This window comes from Myxocyprinus asiaticus, chromosome 16 (assembly GCF_019703515.2).
Source record: "Myxocyprinus asiaticus isolate MX2 ecotype Aquarium Trade chromosome 16, UBuf_Myxa_2, whole genome shotgun sequence".
NCBI lineage: Eukaryota > Metazoa > Chordata > Actinopteri > Cypriniformes > Catostomidae > Myxocyprinus > Myxocyprinus asiaticus.
The window spans coordinates 26,651,132-26,673,242 of NC_059359.1; the positions used below are offsets into that span (position 1 = coordinate 26,651,132).

The 22,111-nt window shown below is 39.4% G+C and overlaps 2 protein-coding genes across 3 annotated transcripts in view; one reads left to right on the forward strand and one right to left on the reverse strand.

The window, feature by feature from the left end:
* The first annotated feature begins 323 nt into the window (after positions 1 to 323).
* LOC127453861 (protein S100-A1-like) lies at positions 324 to 3,389 on the forward strand. The gene is made up of 3 exons (XM_051720600.1): positions 324 to 1,318; positions 2,268 to 2,430; positions 2,851 to 3,389. Exons 1-3 carry the CDS (start codon positions 1,239 to 1,241, stop codon positions 3,025 to 3,027), a joined length of 420 nt encoding a protein of 139 aa, XP_051576560.1. The 5' UTR covers positions 324 to 1,238; the 3' UTR covers positions 3,028 to 3,389.
* Positions 3,390 to 8,480: 5,091 nt separating this feature from the next.
* LOC127453841 (neuronal acetylcholine receptor subunit beta-2-like) overlaps positions 8,481 to 22,111 on the reverse strand; it is a 38,686-nt gene continuing 25,055 nt past the window's right edge. For both annotated transcript variants that reach the window (XM_051720567.1, XM_051720566.1), the window contains 2 exons: positions 20,380 to 21,514; positions 8,481 to 8,680 (listed from right to left, as the gene is read on the reverse strand). In XM_051720567.1, coding sequence (XP_051576527.1) covers positions 8,528 to 8,680; positions 20,380 to 21,514 — 1,288 coding nt within the window. In that variant the 3' untranslated portion in view covers positions 8,481 to 8,527. The remainder of the gene's footprint in view (positions 8,681 to 20,379; positions 21,515 to 22,111) is intronic.

Consider the following 22,111-nt stretch of genomic DNA (forward strand, 5'->3'; position numbering starts at 1 on the left):
CACACACACACACACACCTGATAGTGAATCAGCAGCTCTAAAGACCCTCAGGCTGTAAATAACAACATTTGTGCCAAATAACCTTAGTTGGCCCGTAACATAATCAGTCTTCAGGCACCTGAGCCCATTTCATCTTATGGCATATGTGCCATCATGTTAATAACTCTAGATAGGACATCAAGGCACTTACATATGTAAATAAAGGATAAATATACTGTATATTCATATATAATAATAATAATAATAAAAGAAATATGGGCAAAGAAATATATATATATATATATATATATATATATATATATATATATATATAGTGTTATAGGGTAACTATCAACTACCAAGGATAAAGCTAAAGCTCATTTAAAAGTTGTTTGGAAAATCTAAAGATCATTTAGAATGTTGACGACAGTATTACATTTAAACAGTCCAAACTGTTATTTTGTAGCTCACATAATTAAACCATATTTTACTGTAATAATGCTAAAACTGCAGTAGTTCTGGAGCTCGATTACAGTAATTGTATGCACCCTGATGTTTGCGACTAAGTCATCAATTACAGTAAATAAATCATTTAGAACAAGGTGCTGAACTGTTCTCTCACATCTCTAAAACTTTAATGTGACATACACCAGTACATATAACTAACCTTTAGGAACAAACATATCTATTTACCAGGGGCGGGCCAGAAGGGTGTCACAGGGTGGCAGCTGCCACCCTAAAAATAAGTTTTGCCACCCCAACTCGGACCCCGCTCGCATACTGGAGACAGTGAGCAACGACTTAACCCGTTTGAGTCGCACATGGTTCCTCTCAACGTGGTTCCGGTTGCACCCCTTTTTCTATTTTCTAACATTCAATGACACAAGTGTCATACCTGTGTATTTTGCACATATATATATATATATATATTTTCACTCACACAACATGTGTATGCATTAACACACACATAAGCCAAGTTAATCAAATGATGACAATTAATAAAAACAAAACACAGCGTTTGTTTTTTAGGTTATTCAGGTTACGCTCTAAAGCAGTAAACATTCTTTTAATTCTGAGACTCAGTATCAACAAGATATTTCCTCTAATTGTATATAACACAGGTTTTGTAATAACATTGTGAATGTGTGAACATAGGGACAGGAGTAGAAATGAAAATGGAAATGGGCAGGAAAGGATGGATGGACTGAGGGAGGAGGAGTGTAAGGTATGATGGGAGGAGGACCAAGGAGGTATATAAGATGCTGCCTATCGCCTGCTCTCCTTACCAGCATTCATCCCTCCTCGAGGAACAGAAGAGCAGCAATTACCCAATAGCAAGGTAAGGAAAAGGAGTCCATCCTTGCATCTGTCCACAGATGGATGGATGGATGCAAGGATGGACTTTGGGGGAGACAGAGGGGGAAAAGGGTGGATAGATGGAGCAGAGTTGTTTCATTCTTTTTCAGACTGAGTTAAAGTAGCAAATAGTGCATTACACCAGACTGCTAAACAAAGGCCATCTTAGGACAAAGAATATAAAAATAACATGCTGTGATAAATAAACGTTTGATATAAAAATATAATAATGAAATGATATTAATACCCTGAAGATTTCCACCCTAATTTTGAGTGACTTGAAGTGTAGCTTTATAAACCTGTATATACAATATTTGTCTTAATAGAGTATCAGAGTTTGAGTTTTCATCTCCTCTGGTTACTTTTGCCATTTATACAAACACTAGTCCATGTAGATATTGCATATCTTTCAGTAAATGGACTTGGACTAAATCCAAAATGTTTATCAGTGCATCCATCGAGGCAAGGCACAGATCAAGCCAAGGGCAGTGTTTGTTCAAATGTGTGTGTGTGTGTGTATGTGTGTGTGTGTGGTGGAGTTGTGGGCACTGAGATTAGCTCAGTTTACACTTGGCTGGGTAACTTCCTCCCCAGGTACTCTGTGTTTTCTCCAGTTTAGGATTTCACCCTTATCAGGCGATTCACATTTCCACTCTGTAGTTAAGTCCTTTATAGAATGATTTGGAAGGGTGAAGTAGTGCATCTGCATGTTATGCACAGAAATATTACCCCTTCTGTTTTCATTCTCATCCTTTGCAATGATTACTTTTGTGGTCTTAAGAAAACAAGCCTGCCGTGTGCCTTTAAATATTTAACATGAGCCAGAAATACACCCCCTTAAGAAAACCTATTATGCATCCTTGAGTGCATAAAAAAAATATAAATCTAAATACAGTCATCCTCTGCATTCACCAATAACTCTTGCCTTCCAGAATGTCCGCTCTCAACTCAGAGAATGCCTCCACTTTGGAGAACGCAATGCAGCTCATGATCCAGACATTCCACAAGTATTCTGGGAATGAAGGAGACAAATACACTCTGAGTAAGGCGGAACTCAAAGAGATGCTCACGCAGGAACTAGGCAGCTACCTTGGGGTGAGGAGAAAAGACTATTTTCTCTCTCTTATTGTGAAAATCTGCAAATGCTGCTGAATAAATTTAAAAGGGTAGTTTACCCTATAATGAAAATTCTGTCATCATTTACTGTCATCTGTCAACCTCGTATGACTTTCTTCCATGGAACACAAAAGGTGATGTTAGGCAGAATGTTAGCCTCAGTCACCATTCACTTTCATTTAATGGGGGTGCTTTAGAAATCATTTTTCTAAAAACAAAATCCAATAAAAAGTGAATGGAGATTGAGACTAACATGCTGCTTAACATCTCTGTCTGTGTTCCATGAAAGAAAGAAAGTAATTTAGGTTTGGAACAACATGAGGGTGAGAAAATGGTTACAGAATGTGAATGTGAAAATGTTTGTCCCTTTAATCTGCATCCTTTCCCTTGCCCTCATAGAATGCACAGGATAGGGATGCAGTAGATAAAGTTATGGGAGACCTGGATTCGAACAATGATGGTGAGGTGGACTTCACAGAGTTCATCATCCTGGTGGGTGCCCTCACTGTCGCCTGCAATGACTTCTTCCTTGAGTATCATCAAAATGATGAAAAGAAGGGTGAAAAGAAAGAGTAGAGCTGCATTTCTTTGAACAAAAGCCAACACATGACCAGTGAATGCTGCTGGGGGAAATTAGGGGAGATTAGGGGAGAAGGGGAATATGTGTGTATATTAACCCTGCTTACTAATGTTCGCCTGCTGAAAACAGTTCATTTCTATATCCAGAGTGTGTCTTTGGGTTCACAAAATGTGCAACAACATGTTTTCAACCCCTGCATTAGAAATGAAAGTATATGGAATGAGATTTAATTCAATGATGGTCTTTGCTGAATTTGTGAATAATGTTTCTTTTCTTTCTTTTGTGTGTTTTTTCTTTCTTTCTTTTTTACAATTTGGAGTTTGTTCTTTTGAAAACAATCTCTCCTTATTACAATAAACTGCACATAAAAACAGTCATGGGGCTAGTGTGCTTTTTCCCTGCATTCATTTGTGTAATCGTGACTGTTGTAATAATGTCCTCCAATTATTTATGGACCCTTTCCATGTTTGGAACGCGGAAGTAAACTATAGCAGGGTAAACCTCTATAGTGGTAAATGGAAGACCACAGCAAATATTTTTACGTTCCCATTTGCTTCACCCGCAAAAGAAACACTAAGCCATTATGTTTCCACAACTGCCAAAAACTGCCAAAAAGAGGGAAAAAAATATAAAGAGCTGTGGATTATGGCACTCGGAAGAGAGAAAGTTGTCAAATTTACTGTGACTCCCTCAGCAGCTGTGTGAGAAACCCCATTGCAGCAGTGTTTACTATTTTTTTCTATGCCTGGGTTATAGTCCTATAACACAAAATATAAATTAACAATATATTTTAAGTAATTCAATAATTCGGAAATGCGTCATCACAGTGTGAAAATGGTCCATTGTGAGTTCAGTTTGTCCATTAGGGGGCAGTATTAAAATACAAAGCTGAGCCATGAAGTTAGAAAGGGTCTTGGGCAGGTATTTTCTCAGAATGGCAACCAAATTATTTGCGGTATGTTTGCAGACTGTAGCTTACTTATATATGACAGACAGCATGTTAATGCTTATTTATTTTATATCTTCTTGCAATCTACATGAAGCATTCACTATTTTTGTCACCGGGGATGTAGGGACACACAAAAGCAAGGTGTTGTTTCATGTGGCATAAACTAAAGTTCACATTAATATAATATGTGGATGTGCGTTTTCTTGTTGGCTTGAAAGGCTTTAATAAAGGAGGTTGCACAGCCAACTTGAAATAAGACATGCATTTATTATGTTTTCTGGATGTGAGTTTGGATATCTGTGAACCTGCACTCAAGGACAATACAAAAAACACATGCCAACATGAAAATGTCCTCTCTACCATACTGTTCACTATAAGGATAGAAAATACATTAGAACTTAAAAAGACATTGCATTCAGTAGTAAACACGTAGACTTGACCCTCAAAGAGATTCACAGATAATTTGTGATGTTTGTGAAAACACGCTCATATACTCAAAAACCAAGACCATGAATTGTCAAACACAGGGATGTTATTTTTATTTACCGTTACGAGGTTAGCCAAGGGAAAGGAGGCGGGACAGTGTCAGTATAAATAAGATGGTGCACTCTAATTGGCCAAGCTTCCACACTTGACAAAGAATAACTGTTGTCACAATTCTGTATTATTGCAATACAGACCCTGTTGTAAAGACCAGCATTTCTTGTTACCAAGCATATGTTGTGTTTCGGAAAGTTCATGCTAGTTGTCCAGCCTTTTTTCTTTTTTGCCACCATCTAAACCTGCATCAAACCAGCATGAAGCAGTCTGGAGCAGCATTTAAATTCATGCTCGCCTTTTCATCAGGGAAATGTGTTGACTTGATTGTGACAAGGCATTACATATATAGGGAGATTAAGTTCTCCTTTCCTCCATTGTTGTTTCCTCCTTCCTCCATTCCAGTTTTCCTTTGATGAATTAGAGAGACTTAAGTATTTATGAATATAAAAGCTGATTTGCTTCCTCTCTTTCATGGACAGGAGGTTTAAATAAATAGAGACACAGCCCTGTTTAGCGAATACTGCCTTACGTGCTGTTGCTGATGTCAGTGAGTGAACACAAGGGCACAGTGAGTAACTGGAGACCTTCTGCAATTGGAGCCCAAACAATACAAAATTAATTTTGTGCACTGCAAAAATAATTTTCTCAGTATTTTTGTCTTGTTTTCTGGTAAAAATATGTAGAAATCCTGAAATCAAGAAAAATTTACTTAAGGAAAATTGCATTTTAATTGCACATTAATTGTTTATAAAGTATACATATTAAATTAAGTATATTTTTCGTATCCCACTGACATTTTTTTTAATCCCAAATCTATATTTATGAGAAAATTTTTTTTTTAGTTATACTGTAGATTATGCTTATTTATGCTTAAAAGCCTGTTTTAAGCATAATGAGGTTTACACTTAAAACAAGAAAACTTTTTTAATGAGGTAAGAAAAGTTAGCTTTCAATATACATATATTCGCTGAAAAGAATCCTATTACATAATGTTGCTTTTCAAGTTAATGTATCTTGTTATAAGGAAGTTTAGATGTTTTTACTTGAAATCAAGACAATAATACTGATTTAGAATACACACACACACACACACATATATATATATATATATATATATATATATATATATATATATATATATATATATATATATATATTGCAGTGTAGCATGACTCACCCTTATACTGTTATATCTTAAAAAGCTAACAGTCAGGATATTGTAATGCACTAGGGAAGCTGTGCTATGCAGCTTTGCGGTTTATAATAGGGCTTGTTTATAATAGGGCTTTCAGATGCATCAGTGCTGGTGTGGAATTTGAGAAGATGTATGAGAAGATTGATATAACCTGAGCAAGATGACTTGGGAAGACTCAAGAAGTTGCCAACAAAGCACAACTAATGTACGAGCTAGGTCATTTATAACGCTCAGAAAAAATATTCCAGAAAATAATTTTAATCCATGGGTGAACATGTTTGTATAATCTGCTCTCTGAGACATGAGTTTTGGAAATTGCTTACTTAAAGGGATAGTACTGTCATCATTTACTCAGCCTCATGTTATTCCAAACCTTTAAGACTTTCTTCCATGGAACAAATAAGGAGATGTTTGGCAGAATGTCAGCCTCAGTCAGCATTCACTTTCACTGAATGGAAAAAAGTAAGAAAGGGAGTGTGTAGTGACTGAGACTAACATCTTGCCTATTCTGTTTCACAAAAGAAATTCATACAGGTTTGAAATAACATTGACTACATTTACATGGACACCAGAATGTGGCCTATTGCGAGAAAGTGGCATGTTAAAGAAAGTAGTGTTCCAGTTTACATGCACTGTATAAGCGGTGTACTCTTTACTCCCCCAGATATTCCAGAGTTGTTGCTGTGTTGGTAACCTTAACATTCTATCGCGACCTGCAGCAGTTGCGCTTCAATATTGGGGTTTCCCTCTAATGTAAAACTCTGGGATTCCCCCAGTGTATGAGCACATATACGCGAAAGTGAGGGACCATCAATATTTTACATTGGTGTGTATATATGGGTATAGATTATAGTGAATATGGTTTTCCCACTGTACTCACAGAAATGTTGAATTCTCTCCAATTTGTTGACTTGTGGGGCTTCATCCTAAGATGTTTGTTATCCGGTCTATTCACGCACTACACAAAAACCTGTAAGAATGCTGCTTTTGTGTTTACATGACCACATTAAGCCACATTCTCCAGGAGAAACCTGGGTGTGTTAAACCTTCTTCTTAATCCCTTAAACGGCATAAGGAAATAGGAGTTCATGATTACATGACGTTTCAGAATGCCGCTTACTGCAAAAACCCTGGAATAAACCGTTTTCTACAGTGCATGTAAATGTGGTCATCGTCATTATTTTGCAATAAAAAAAGACAATTACTTAATTTAACACACTTAATTTTACACACTTATCGTTCACAACGCAGTGCTATTTCAGCACATATGGTTCCAAATTAAACTGGATTGAGGGTGATTAGCAAATAAGACCCTGAAATATAATGTGCAAAAGTGTCACAACTGTTCAATACAGTCATCTCTCTGTGTTCATAAGTTATTTCCATTATAAAATCATGGAATCTCCAAAGTCAATGACCAAGGCAATGCCTTTACATTTTCAAAAGAAGCTATTATGTATTTCTGAGGAGGTAGTGCTGTGGTGTGAATGACCCAGGAGTGGTTTCAGAATAAAGCAAGTGGTGAATAGAGTGAAGAAAGAGTTAAGGAGAGAGTTTGATACAAATGTGGTTTAGTGTGGAAAAGCCAACTAGAATCATGAATATAGTCCTAATGCTGTATACTGTGTGCACTCACAATTACATGTGGCAACACACACAACTGCACAAAGCACATATGCATGTTTTAATGTGAGAGAGGGATGATAGAAAGAGGAGAGGTAGAAAAGGACAGAAAAGAAGAGGAGAGAAGTGAAGTGCATCAAATGAGGAAAGCAAGATTAACTTTATAGGAGGCTTAACACCAATTCAGGACTGCTCAGATTCAATTAGCTTCCTCAAAGCTTTAATAGATATACAACTGCAGACTTGCATACATTTCATCCTGACATGTCACATTCATGTCAGTTTGGCCTTTCAGTGTCTTATTTGCCAGGAGGAATTCTCTGATTGACTCTTCTGTCAATGTATTAGCTAGTCTTTCTTACCACTGCTGGACCCTGTAATATCTTCATGGGGCTAAAAGGACTCTAAAAGGCCCAATGAGTTGTCTATACCACCTTAGTGGGCCATTCCTCATCACAGGTCCCGAGACATTGTTCCTATTCTCTGCAAACCCCTCAGTCAGTTGGTAAATTGGCTTTGTCTTTTAACAAGCTCACTTTGTTTATCTCTTACCAGGCATCCTTCCTTAATGTGTGCTGTAGTAATAGAATTCACACATTGATTATATTAATAATACAATACTGCATCAAAGCCCAGTTTCAGACATTCATGTGTTCACACAAAAATTAGAATGTTGTTGCTGTATTTGTAACACATGGATTATGACAGGCTTCTAGACCATGAAAAATAAATTAGACAAATTTAGCTATGAAAGTCCACTGGAAATGAAAAAGAACAGGCATTTTAGTTTGTCCATGTCTGACATGCAGTTAACAAACAGCAGAAAGATAATTGTGGAGCTTGTGGGTGGTGGATGGCTTTCTATTTGCAGAAAAGAGTGCTGATTGGCTGCAGAGCAAAGGAAACAGGTGTCCTTTCTCCCGATTGGCTTGTGTGGTTTTTCACGTAAAAGCAGGGGAAGGTGGATTGGACGAGAGCTCTGAACGAGAATCCTGGACTCAATCCCCACTTCCATGTTTTTGTTGTGATAATCCATAAAAGGTTTGTATAAACCTAGCGTTAGTCCAGAGTAACATGTTGACAAGTTACAATTCCCCTACCCTTGGGCAGTGCCCCCCCACCCCTCCCTCCCTCCCATCGCATCTGATGTTGGGTAACGTCCATTGGTGTGGCGGGGTTTGGTGATAAGTCAGCCAGGTGTGTTGGTGATAGTTTTGACTGTGTAGTTTTGGAATAGCGGTTGAAGAAACATTCCGATTGTGCCGAAAACACACACAAAAACAAAGATCCAAAGGAAAAGGCGATCGATCACCATGGCAACATACTTCCAGTCCTCACTCACCTGTAAGACAAAGACAACAGCAGATGAATATAAGAGTGGGAAGATGGATGTGACGTGCTGTAGAACAGAGGGCAGAGAGAAAGAGAACAGCGCAAGAGGAGAGAATGAAGGGTTGAGAGGTACAACCCCAATTCCAAAAAAGTTGGGACAGTATGAAAATTAAAAACAAAATGGAGTGATTTGTAAATTATATTCATCCTTTGCTATATTGAAAGCACTACAACTACACATTATATGATGTTTTACCTTGTGAATTTCATTTATTTTTAATTTTTATGTACAGTAATTTAAAATCAGATGATTGCAACATGCTCAAAAAAAGTTGAGACAGGGGCAATTTAAGACTAATAACAATTTGACGAGTTAAAATAACAAGGCAATGTGAAACAGGAGTTGTTAAACAGGTGAGGCAATCGTGTCATAGTATATAAGGAGCCATCAAAAACAGTCTAGTCCTTCAAGAGCAAGGATCATTCGTTAAGACTTTACTACGCAAAGCAGAAGCCCTACATCAACACTGAAGCGCTGCCGACTTCTCTGGGCTCGGTCTCATCTTAGATGGAAAGTAGAACAGTGGAACAGTGTTTTTTTGGTCCGATGAGTCCACATTTCAAATAGTTTCTGAAAAACACAGCCATCATGTTCTCTGGGCCAAAGAGGAAAAGGACCATCCAAGCTGTTATCAGCATCAGGTCCAAAAGCCAGTGTCTGTATGGGCCAGGGGTGCCCATGGCATGGGTAACTCGCACATCTGTGAGGGCACCATTAATGCAGACACATTTTGGAGCAGCATATACTGCCATCCAGCACCCTCTTTTCCAGGGATGTCCAGGAATCCAATTGAGAATGTGTGGTGCATTATGAAACACACAATACGGTAAGGAAGACCCCGCACAATTGTGCAGCTGAAGAGCTGCATAATGGATGAATGGGGGAAAATTCCACTTTTTAAACTTCAGTGCTTAAATGCTTAAAAAGAGTTATTATAAGAAATGGTGATGTTTCACAGTGGTAAACACTTGACTGTCCCAACTTTTTGGGAGTGTATTGCAATCATCTGATTTGAAATTACTGTACATTAAAAAAAAAAATGTAATTCACAAGGTAAAACATCATATATTGTTTATTTGTAGTGCTTTCAATATAGCAAAGGGTGAATATAATTTACAAATCACTCCTTTTTGTTTTTATTAGCATTTTACATACTGTCCCAACATATGTGTATGCACTATATTGTTTTGACTTGTCCCAGGGTATTCACTGCTAGATTTAACATTGGTTGTCCAGTGTGTGTAAAACTATTGTGGTTTTTAGTGTCTATAAATAGTGCTTCACTTGTTTTAGAGTATTATTTATTGCTAAAGTGCAGCATAATTTATTTGCGGTGTACGGAAGTCGCGTTCGTTCCCGCGCTTGTCACCTCGCGCGACCCTTAGTTTCGGTTGACCACGTGACTAGCTTTGTTGTGCTAAGTAGCATTAAGGCGTGTCCTGCTTTTTTTCATTTAACATCTCGCTATCATCGTGTATATATTTGACTTGAATGCTGATGCGGAAGTGGCAGCGGAAGTGGTAGCCCTCGTGTAAAGCCCTCCTCATGTGAAGATCTACTTGGGTAAAGACCAGCGAGTCTACCTGTGCGAGTCCACCGAGCACGGACACCGACAAGGCGCCACTCACCATAGCACTTAAGTATCTTGTTATTGTATCTCTTTTCTTATTTTTCTTCTATATACTAACATGTCTACTTCACGAATATTATATGCCTTCAAGCACATCCCTGTTATCTGTTACAGACCATTTACATGATATCTATGCAAGTCCAAACGCAACCCACACAACCTACGGCCACTTTGCACTTCAGCACCTGCTCTGCTCTCTTTCTCAGTGGGACTCTGGAACTGCCAGTCAGCTGTGAATAAAGCTGACTTCATTCCAGCCTTTGCCATGCAGTCCACCCTCAGCATCCTGGCACTGACAGAAACATGGATATGTCCAGATGATACAGCAACACCTGCTGCTCTCTCCAACAACTTCTCCTTCTCTCACACCCCTCGACACACCGGTAGGGGTGGGAGAACAAGTTGGGACTTTTTCACCACACTCTTCACTATGTAACAATACTACTTTTGAATTCCATGCTATTACTACAATGCAACCCACAAAAATACATGTTGTTGTCATCTATCTCCCTCCAGGTCAGCTGACAAACTTTCTTGAGGAGTTGGATGTCCTGCTGTCCTCCTTGCCAGAGGATGGTAAGGCACTTGTGGTTCTTGGTGATTTCAACATACACCAAGACAAGCCCCAGGCCACTGAACTGAATACTCTCCTGGCCTAATTTGACTTGGAAAGACTACACACCACAGCAACTCACAGATCGGGCAACGAGCTGGACCTCATTTTTACACGTAACTGTACCAACTCTAATATTCTTGTTACTCCTTTACATGTCTCTGATCACTACTTTGTTCAATTCAACATGACCCTCCCATCTACATTAAAACAGTCTCCACCTTTGGTTTCCTTTTGCCGTAACCTCCGTTCTCTTTCACCCTCACGCCTTTCCACTGCTGTCTCTACCTCTCTTCCCACACTAAATGTATTTACCATGCTTAATGTAAACACTGCCACAGACACACTAAGCTCTACTTTAACAACCTGTCTAGACAACATCTGTCCTATCTCCTCTAGGCCAGCACGTGCCACACCACCCAGCCCCTGGATGTCTGACATCCTTCGTGAACATCGGACTGACCTCAGGGCAGCTGAGAGAAGATGGTGGAAATCTAAAGATCCAGCAGATCTAGGTAAATATCAGTCTCTGCTTGCAACTTTTTCAGATAACGTTAAATCTGCAAAAACCTCCTATTACCAGAACAAGATCAACTGCACCATAGAAACTCGCAGCTTGTTTAGAACATTCAACACACTTCTCTGCCCTCCCCCTCCACCACCTGACACATCACTGACAGCAGATGTCTTCACCACTCAAGTAACCCTGCTGCTGAAGAAACCCACACTTATCCCCACACAAATAGAACACTACAGACCAGTCTCTCTCATCCCATTCATGGCAAAAACACTTGAAAGGGCAGTTTTCAATCAAATATCTGCCTATCTCTCACAGAACAATCTGCTGGATGACAATCAGTCAGGCTTCAAAAGTGGACACTCCACCGAGACTGCCCTGCTGTCTGTCACTGAGTCGCTGAGACAGGCGAAATCTAAATCCAGATCATCCATCCTGATTCTGCTGGACCTTACTGCAGCCTTTGACACAGTCAACCATCAGATCTTACTCTCTACCCTCTCCTCGCTGGGCATCACAGGAACTGTGCTTGACTGGTTTAACTCCTATCTCTCAGGTAGGTCCTTCAAGGTAGCCTGGAGAGGTGAGGTATCCAAGCCACATCAGCTACTTACTGGGGTACCTCAGGGATCAGTGCTTGGGCCACTTCTCTTCTCTATATACACAACATCACTGGACCCATCATTCAGGCACATGGTTTCTCTTACCATAATAAGACACGTCTTTCCAGCCCAACGACACCACAGTGACTGCTCGAATTTCTGCCTGCCTGGGAGACATCTCGGTCTGGATGAAGAAGCACCACCTGCAACTCAACCCAGCCAAGACTGAACTCCTTGTCTTTCCAGTCATCCCTGTTGTTGAACACAACATCACCGTGCAGCTGGATGCAACTACAGTAACGGCTTCCAAATCGGTCAGAAATCTAGGGGTAACCATCGACAACAGACTACATTTCACAGACCACATCTCAAAGACCATAAGATCATGTAGATTTACACTCTAAAATATCAGGAAGATAAGACCCTTCCTCTATGAACATGTCACAAAACTGCTTGTCCAGTCACTTGTCATAACTAGACTGGACTACTGTAACGCCCTCATTGCAGGCCTCCCTGCATGTGCAATTAGACCCATGCAAATGATCCAGAATGCAGCAGCACGTCTGGTCTTTAATGAACCAAAGAGAGCACATGTTACACCACTCCTTGTCTCTCTCCACTGGCTGCCGGTTGATGCACGTAACAAATTCAAGGTTCTGATGCTGGCATACAGAACAGTCACTGGGTATGCTCCAGCATACCTAAAATAATTTATGCAGAGCTATGCGCCCACTAGAAGCCTGCGGTCAGCTAAGGAACGTCGCCTTGTTGTACCAACACAAAGAGGCACCAAAACACTTTCCCGGACTTCAGCTTCATCATACCATGTTGGTGGAACGACCTTCCCTACTCCATCCGTGAAGCTGACTCATTCTCTGTCTTCAAAAAATGACAAAAAACACATCTTTTCCATGAGCACTTAACCAGTCATTAAAAAAAAATAAAAAAAAAATAAAATAAAAAAATTCCTGTTGCACTTTATTCTGTTTTGAATACTATTCTGATGCTAGTGAAACTTTGTAATATGGCACTTTTCATACCACTGTCTCCTTAAGATGATTCGCTGATGTTTTCCTCTTTTGTAAGTTGCTTTGGATAAAAGCATCTGCCAAATGAATAAATGTAAATGTATTCGGAACTGGGGTTGGATATTTACTCGGTCAATGTTTGGGACTTACAGGTGTGACTCTCGTATAGTCCTGTTCATATAACATCTTACAGGAGTAGCTCAAATATAGTCTGTATAAACGAATAACCAAAGTCACACCAAAGTTTTTCAAGCAAGTCAGTCCACTGGTGGCCATTTTTGAAATGCTCCCGGGAAACTATTTCTAGCCATGAAAGTGCAGCTCCTATCTACTTGAATGGGGAAAGACCAAAATCTCCAAAATGGTTGGTCCAGATTATGATCAAAGAACATATTTTAAATCAGCAGTCAAATCGGCCAACACTGGTATCATAAATTGTGCTTCTTTACCTTTTTCTTTACCTCAGATTACACTAAAAACACAATTTCCCAGCTTACATGGCTAATGCGCATACCCGTTCTCGAGTTTATTGACAGGCAATGTCTGTATCTAAATCATTTAAGGCTCTTTTACCTGTAAGGTGACTTCCTTTCTACATCTACAGTCATTCCAATTTCTCCCATTCATTTTACTAGAAGTGACCTGTCTCTGCTAAATAATCTCTGGTCACGGCAATTTTCTACTCTTGCTATTGCTGTGAATTGAGCCTGATCTTATGAAAATTACACGACTGTGGTGGCATTTTTGCAAAATCAAGGCAGTTCTGAGGTGAAATGACCACTGAATGGCGCTAATAGTGAGTTACATTTTCTCCCAAACAGATGAGGTTTTTAAGGTTAATGCTTTATCAAGTTTTAAATCAATAAAACCAACCTCCCTTCTCTAAAGCTTAAACCTGAACCTAACCAATGGTGTCATAAAAAGCAAATGCGACATAAAAAACGCTTTTGCCTCACGTCAACTCGCATGCATTTCAGGACTCGTTCCCCAGTCCTTTACATCGCAAGTGCAAGTTGAGCTACCGTGCAATTTTATAGCACTTGAACAAGCATGTAAATGTAGTTGGTTATGTAATGCAAAGGTTCAAATGTACCACCTTAAAAAGTGTTTTAATGTCACAAAATAGCATTGTGTGAGGAACAGGGAAAAAAGTATGTTTTTTTAAACTGATAATTTGCCCTTTTAATCATGATTTGTGTGAAAGGAAATAAAAGTCATTGTTTTAGCACCTCAAGTGTTCATTTCACCAGGAAAATTCCGGGATATATACAAGCAGCGTTAAAATAATTTTGCATATGTCCATGAAGTCTCTATGAGATTGAGTGAATAACAAAACCTATAACATTAATAATGACTGTGAAAAAGTAAATATAAAAAATGCCAACTTCCATAACCCTGAAAAGTCTTATTGCAATGGACACAACTTTATTTATGTAATAAACTAGTCCAATCTAGGTGAGAGTTAATCTGTCAAATCTTAATTAACCGACCACAGCTTTGAAATCTTTTTATTTTTGACTGAGTGTCAATGAGTCAGTGAGTAAAATCATTAAATTTGGGCCACTGTTAGGGCACTTGACGATTGTGCAATGCAGAGTGGCTATGACACTACATGAGGAAGTAGACATAGTTGTCAAGTGCAGTTCTGTTCACACAGCACAAGTTTACCAAACTAACTCACCCTTAAAATATGGACATGACTCCTGAAAATGTAAGGGAGTCGATTACAAATGCAGTTGTCACTCTTGTTCATAACCAAACTGCATGGGATCGTAACCGGATTTAGAACTCTAAAACAGGACTGACAACCATATTTTGCTACTGTATGAATGTAGCCAAAGTTTAACCCTTGTGCGAACTTTGGGACATTTTTTCTTTTTCTTTTTCTTTTTTGTTTTTTCGATCATTTTGGCTGTGTTAATGCCAACGGCATACATTTTGCCAAAGGTGTGTATTTTTGGGGGAATTTTGATATTTCAACCTCAGTTCCTAAAATACCTCTATAATACACTGTGTACACAAAATAGCTACACTCATGACCTTCAGGCCAAATATGTCTACATTGAAACCCATTAAAACTGCAATATTTGATCCCAGTGTCATTAAAGCATAAAATCATTAATTCTATGATATTATGCTTTCATTCCAGAACAAATACATGCTTTTTTCCTATTTTCTGTATTATAGAGCACTGCAGGCCAATTGAATAAATGATGCAGCTAAAATTGTGTGGGTGTGTTGGTATTGATGTCAGAGCGTGTTTTGTATGTGTGTATTGAGAAATGTGTGTGTAAAAAAACAACAGTGGCATTATGTAAACAAACTGGCATTTAAAGGGTTAAAATCCTGAAAATGAATGAATATTTGGTAGTTATGATCAGGACTGATGTTGGTTAAAAAAGTCAGTGAAGTGGAAAATAATATTAATATATAATATTTTTATGGCAGTTTTTTGATGTGGACATTTTTGTCCTACATTTTTGTCCTTTAAGGTCCCGAGTGTGAGGGTTTTTTTTTTTTATGTGACAGCACAAAAAATAATAATGCATCAAAATCAGTGTTGTTGCTAATCATTGACATATCCCTGACTGTGATAATTCCCCTCAAAAAATTCCCTTTAGCATTTAGTATATGGAAAATAATTCATTTTTATGTTTGTTTGTTTTGTTTTTTTTTCATAAAAAACAACAGCAGCATTATATAAACAAACTGGCATTTAAAGGGTTAAAATCCTGAAAATAAATGAATATTTGGTAGTTATGATTAGGACTGATGTTGGTTAAAAACATTAACTCATTGAAAGTGGAAAATAATATTAATATATAATATTATTATGGCAGTTTTTTTTAATGTGGACATTTATGTCCTTGAAGGACCTCTGAGTAACTTTTTTTTTATTGATACAAAAGAGTTAAAAGGGGGAATTGTTAAAAAGAGAGGAAAATGTTAGAGGAAGAGGGAGACAGATGAGTCAGATCTGAAATGTTAGGGAGAGGTAAAACAGAGTGATTGGGAGATGGAAGATGGGAAATTGGGAGTGAAAGTGTGGGTGTGAGTGAGGGAGAGAGAGAGAAGGGAGAAGAGAACAGGGTGAGGGAAAAGGTTAATGTGAACAGAGACTTCATTCCACCACACTGCTCTGATGAGGTGAGACACGGGGGACTTGAACAGTAACCATGGCAAAGGCTGCAAGGGAGTTGGCATGGAGACGCCTTGTTACTAAGGGGATGAAATTATGTGCAGGTCGAGATGATTGACAGAATTACCGAACGCTGTTAATTGTATCCCATGCTGTCTGTATTCCTGCTCTTGAGAAGTAACCAATTGCTCAAGCCCACTTAAAATCTGCTTATAAAATATATGGTTGACTGTTCTTATGAAACAACATTATAATAATAATAATAATAATAATAGTAAAAAAAAGTCTGCTTTCTGTATGTTTAATTGGTAGTGAAAATAACTCACTCCTTAGGAATCTATGACTATATCTACTTTTTTATCATCAGTTTCATACTACAAAAATGGCCCATTTCAAAGATAAAATGTGCAAGATACATACAGATTGTATGAAGTAAATATAAAAATTATGCTTTCCTTGTGTATTTATAGGAAACAACAACATATTCACAGTGCCGGTCCTCCCTATACGCAAACTATGCAAGTTGAGTATGGCCCCCGATCTGCCAGGGGGCCCCCATGCTGTCAAAGAGGTTTAAAGTAGCCCAGGTAATGATACATAACGTAGAAGTAGACATGGCTATGGTTTTGAAGTAGCTTCAAATGCTTTTGACTTAACATTTGAGAATATGGACAGACTAAAACTTTTTATTTATTTATTTTATGCACATTAGTTGAAAATGAAATGCTTTTTTTTTAACAGCCTGAATAGAAATGTTCTATGCAATACTATAACGGTGCTGAATGGTTTATGTATTTATGGCATCCTCTTGTCTTTAAAATTTGAATATTAGTTCATATATATTAATATTTATATATTTATTTAATTTAAAAAAGTACAATATTTTTTCATGGTTCAGTCAGTAATGTTTTGTAATACAGTTCAGCACTATTTACTTTGAGTATTATTTTTTCATTCGGTATCAATTTTAAAAACTACCGGTTAATTAATCGGTTATCGGCAGGTACTGCCCAACTTAGTTATCGGTATTGGTAAAATCCACTATCAGTCGACCTCTATTTTGAAGCGAAGCTACCCATCTGTCAGGAGCAGAAAAAAGGAGAAAAACATGCCAGAAATGTGAAACGAGAGAGCATGAAGGTGTGTTCTATTATTAAAGCAATTTTATTTTATTTTTTTACCTTTTTCACCCAATTTGGAATGCCCAATTCCCAGTGCGCTTTTTAAGTCCTCGTGGTCGTGTAGTGATTCGCCTCAATCCGGGTGGCAGAAGATGAATCTCAGTTGCCTCCGCGTCTGAGACCATCAACCCGCGCATCTTATTACGTGGCTTGTTGAGTGCATTGCCACGGAGTTATAGCGCGTGTGGAGGCTTCACGCCATCCACTGCGGCATCTGCGCTCAAGTCACTATGCGCCCCACCGAGAACGAACCACATTATAGCGACCACAAGGAGGTTACCCCATGTGACTCTACCCTCCCTAGCAACTGGGCCAATTTGGTTGCTTAGGAGACCTGGCTTGAGTCACTCAACACGCCCTGGGATTCGAACTAGCGAACTCCAGGGGTGGTAGCCAGCGTATTTTACCACTGAGCTACCCAGGCCCCCTTATTAAAGCAATTTTAATAATTTTTAAGGCATGATTTTCAATGACATTTTTCCAGTGAATTTGCTCAATGAGTACTTTAAGACATTACAGACATCAGAGCATAATTTTCTGTAAAACTGCTTTGAAACGATGTGTAGCCTATTGTAAGCACTTTACAAATAAAAATGACCTGCCTACTATTTATCATATTTAAAATTCGTATTTAATCTTTACATTATCATTGCAAAGCTCATACCGAAAGTGATTTCTTAATTTGTACAGAGTACACATCAAAGCATGCAAAATCAAAACATAACATATTTGTTTTAGAATGTAAAGATGCACATACCTGTTTAATCATGCACGCTCTGCTAAATGTCATGTCAATGCTTCAATAAACAATATCTATTAGAACTTTAAGTCCAAAGTCTGCACATTTCGAGAAATATTGATAGTTTACTCGATATTTCTTGATTTTTTTTATTTTTTTTTATTATTTTTTTTTATAAATATATAAAACATGATCAACTATCTAGAAATAGATCACTCGGCTCCTAAAACACATATCCTTCTATAAAAATCACCTCTAGGATCACCCAGCACAACATACGTGAGTAATGCTGAGACTCAGACAGAGTTTGACAGAATGGGACTGTAAGCCATTTAAATGCCAACAGTGAATGTTGTGCTGATGGGTAGCTGTACTTTGGCTAAAGACCATATCTCTTTTTTTAATGCTTTAGAACTGCCTGTCAAAGCCTCCACATCAGAGATTTTCAAGTGTATAGCTGCATATTGAGCTGAAATTGAGCTCACAATGAATGTGAGGCTGGAGTCAGGGTTGTATAATCTAAGGCTCACTGTTACTGTTTTATTGTAATTTTTAGCTTTCTGCTTTCTTTTAGCTATAGTTTACAGTAAAACAACAAAGAGTGTGTGAGTGTGTGTGTGGGGGGGGGCATTCTCATTCTAGAGAGCATTTGATTAGTCAAAAATCTGTGTGGTGCAAGAAAAGTTATGGATATATTTTGTCAGTTTTCCCGGAAGAAAAGACTGTACATTTTAAAGGGTTAGTTCACCCAAAAATGAAAATTCTCTTATCATTTACTCACCCTAATGCCATCCAAGGTGTGTATGACTTTCGTTCTTCAGCAGAACACATTTTAAGAAAAATAGCACTGTAGGTCCTTAAAATGAAGTGAATGGTGATCAGACCTTTGAAGCTCCAAAAATCACGGACATTCAGCATAAACGTCTTCCATATGACCCCAGCAGTTAAATCAATGTCTTCTAAAGCAAAATGATCGCTTTTGGTGCGAAAAAGATCAATATTTAAGTACTTTTTAACTATAGACCATCTCTTCCAGTCAGCAGCAGTATGCATGCATGACATAATCTCGTTGGTATGTTCATGTGAGAACTGACGCACGTGTGATACACCTGGAAGAGCAGCGCTGTTTACAACGGAGTAGGAGGAATGCTGTACAGAAGCTTAGTTGGTTTAATTTAGATCTGTATTTGTATCTGTTTATTTACTCACAATGGTGCATTTGTTTGCTTATCCTGGATGTCTCATTTGAGAGAAAAACATGAGATTACATCTGTAACATGCCAACGCGAATACGTCACAAGAGAAGCCACGTGAACTCACCCCTCTCGTGACGGTAACGCGCATACTGCTGCAAACCTGAATTGGATGGAGCCTCATCAATGTTAATAAAGACATTGAGCGTGTTTCTTCTCGGGGATTTGGCATCTATTTCCTTGTGTGCACACACTGACGTCCTCACAGATCCAGGAGCAGAGTGAGGAGGGTCCAGCTGAGTTAGATGCATGCCGGACCCACACCCCCAGGACCGCATGTAAAGCGGCCGACAGGCATTGATGCCGGGCTGCCTTCCCACAATGGTGTCCTCGTAGATCCAGGAGCAGAGCAGGGAGATTTCGGCAGTATTAGATGTGCACCGGGGGATTTTGAGCACGTTTAGCAGCCGACGGGCAAGGATGCTGGGCCACCTTCCCCTCACACCTGCCGCAGTTCCAGGTAAGACAGGCCGCCAAAGGAGCCGCCATCCCTCGCGCCACGTACTATGGATTTTTATGCTGACTTTCTGTGAATTTCTTCAAAGATTCAAAGGTCTGATCACCATCCACTTGCATTTTAGGGCCCTAGTGAGCTGAGATATTTTTTTTCTGTTTTTATTCAAATGTTCTGCTGAAGAAAGAAAGTCATATACACCTGATAGCATGAGGGCAAGCAAATGATGAAATAATTAAAATTTTTGGGTGAACTATCCCTTTCCCTTACCTATTACACATTAATTTATTCAGCTTCTAGGGATACACTAGCATATAGATGGTTTCAGAGCTAATAGTGGACTAAAAGTCACAAAACAAACCTTATACAAATTATTACTGCTATCAATGATAGCATGCTAAATGTATATCTTTGCCATTGTTACTAACGTGAATACACTACTATGCACATTCAGTATGTGTAGATATGACATTATGAATGAGAATGACTCACACTACAGTCATCGTCCTCACTCTTCATGTGGTTTGCAATGAAGCGGACTCCGTCTACAGCCTCCTCAAACCCTGGGCAGGCCTGGGCCAGCAGTGCCTGGGTGAGGACAGTAGGGGGCTGCTGCTTCCCACGAGGCAGAGCAGAACTCTGCAATGGATTGGAACCTCCTTCCCTGGCCTCTCTCCCCCCTTCCCTTAACCCGTTTAGTCCATCAGTTGACCCCCCTCCTCCCCCTCCACCTCCACAAAACTCTGCCCCAAATTGTTTCACTGAGGCTCGGTTCACATAGCAAGTGCACGCCTCATTGATCTCTTTACTCCCAGACATGGAGTCTCTCAGTCCCAGCCCTGCCATAAGCCCAGCAGCCAGGCCCCCTCGCCCACCTTCCTGCTGTTCGTTAGCTCGCCGACGCTGGCGCAGTCGTTGCCGTTCGCTGCTGTTGCGTGGCTGTCGCATGAAGAGCAAAGCAGGGAGCTTGTTGAGGAACACAAGCTTCACCCATGGAGGCATGGTGTGTGTGGTGGGTGACCGATGATGCACGTTCAGCACGCAAACACTCGTCACAATGGAGAACGTCACCAGCACCATGGTGAACATCAGATACTTCCCAACCAGAGGAACGTCTAGAGATGTGGGTGGCACAATCTTGGAGATCAGCAGCAGGAACACAGTGAGGGCCAGAAGGACAGAGATACACAGAGTCATCTTCTCCCCACAGTCCGAAGGCAGGTAGAACACCAGGATGGCCAGTGAGGTGATGAGGACACAAGGAATGATGAGATTGATGGTGTAGAAGAGGGGTTTGCGACGGATGATGAAGTCGTAGGTGATGTCTACGTAGGTTGGGTCGGAGGGGTTCTCGTTCCGACGGCCAGGCAGAGCGATGATGTCCCACTCTCCACTCGGTGTGAAGTCATCCATGCTGGCCACATCCGCACGCAGAACCAGGTCTACTTCTGTGCGGTCGTATGTCCATGAGCGGAAGCTTAGCGTACAGTTCTGCTGGTCGAATGGGAAGTGCTTCACCTCGATTTTACAGGCACTCTTATAGATCGCTGGTGGCAACCAGAAGACGCTGCCATCATAAGAGACAACAGCGTTGGAGTAGAAGGATACCTCGTACATGCCATCAGCACTGATGAGGAAGAAGAATAAGGGGTTATGAACAGATTTTTACTTTAATGTACTTAAAGCAGTGTTTCCCAACCCTGTTTCTGGAGGCACACCAACAGTACATATTTTGAATGTCTCCTTGATCTGACGCATTCATTTTAGGTCTTGGAGTATCTTCCAATGAGTTAATGAGTTGAATCAGGTGTGTTAGATTAAGAAGACATCAAAAACATCATTGGTGTGCCTCCAGGAACAGGGTTGGGAAGCACTGACTTAAAGGGATAGTTCACCCAAAATGAAAATTCTGTCAAAATTTACTTACTGTGTTGTTCTAAACTTGTATGATTTTCTTTCTTCCATGGAACACAAACGGAGATGTTAGTCAGAATGAAAGCCTCAGTCACAATTCACTTTTATTGCATCTTTTTCCATTCAATGCAAGTGAATGTTGAGCAAGGCTGTCAGTCTCTAACATTCTGCATTACTTCTTTTGTATTCCATGAAAGAAACAAGTCATATAAGAAGAAATAATTAAACAATTTCCATCTTTTGGTGAACTAACCCTTTAATATATAGAAAATGTATGGTTGTGATGCTGGCTTTTAATAGTTCAGGCTTA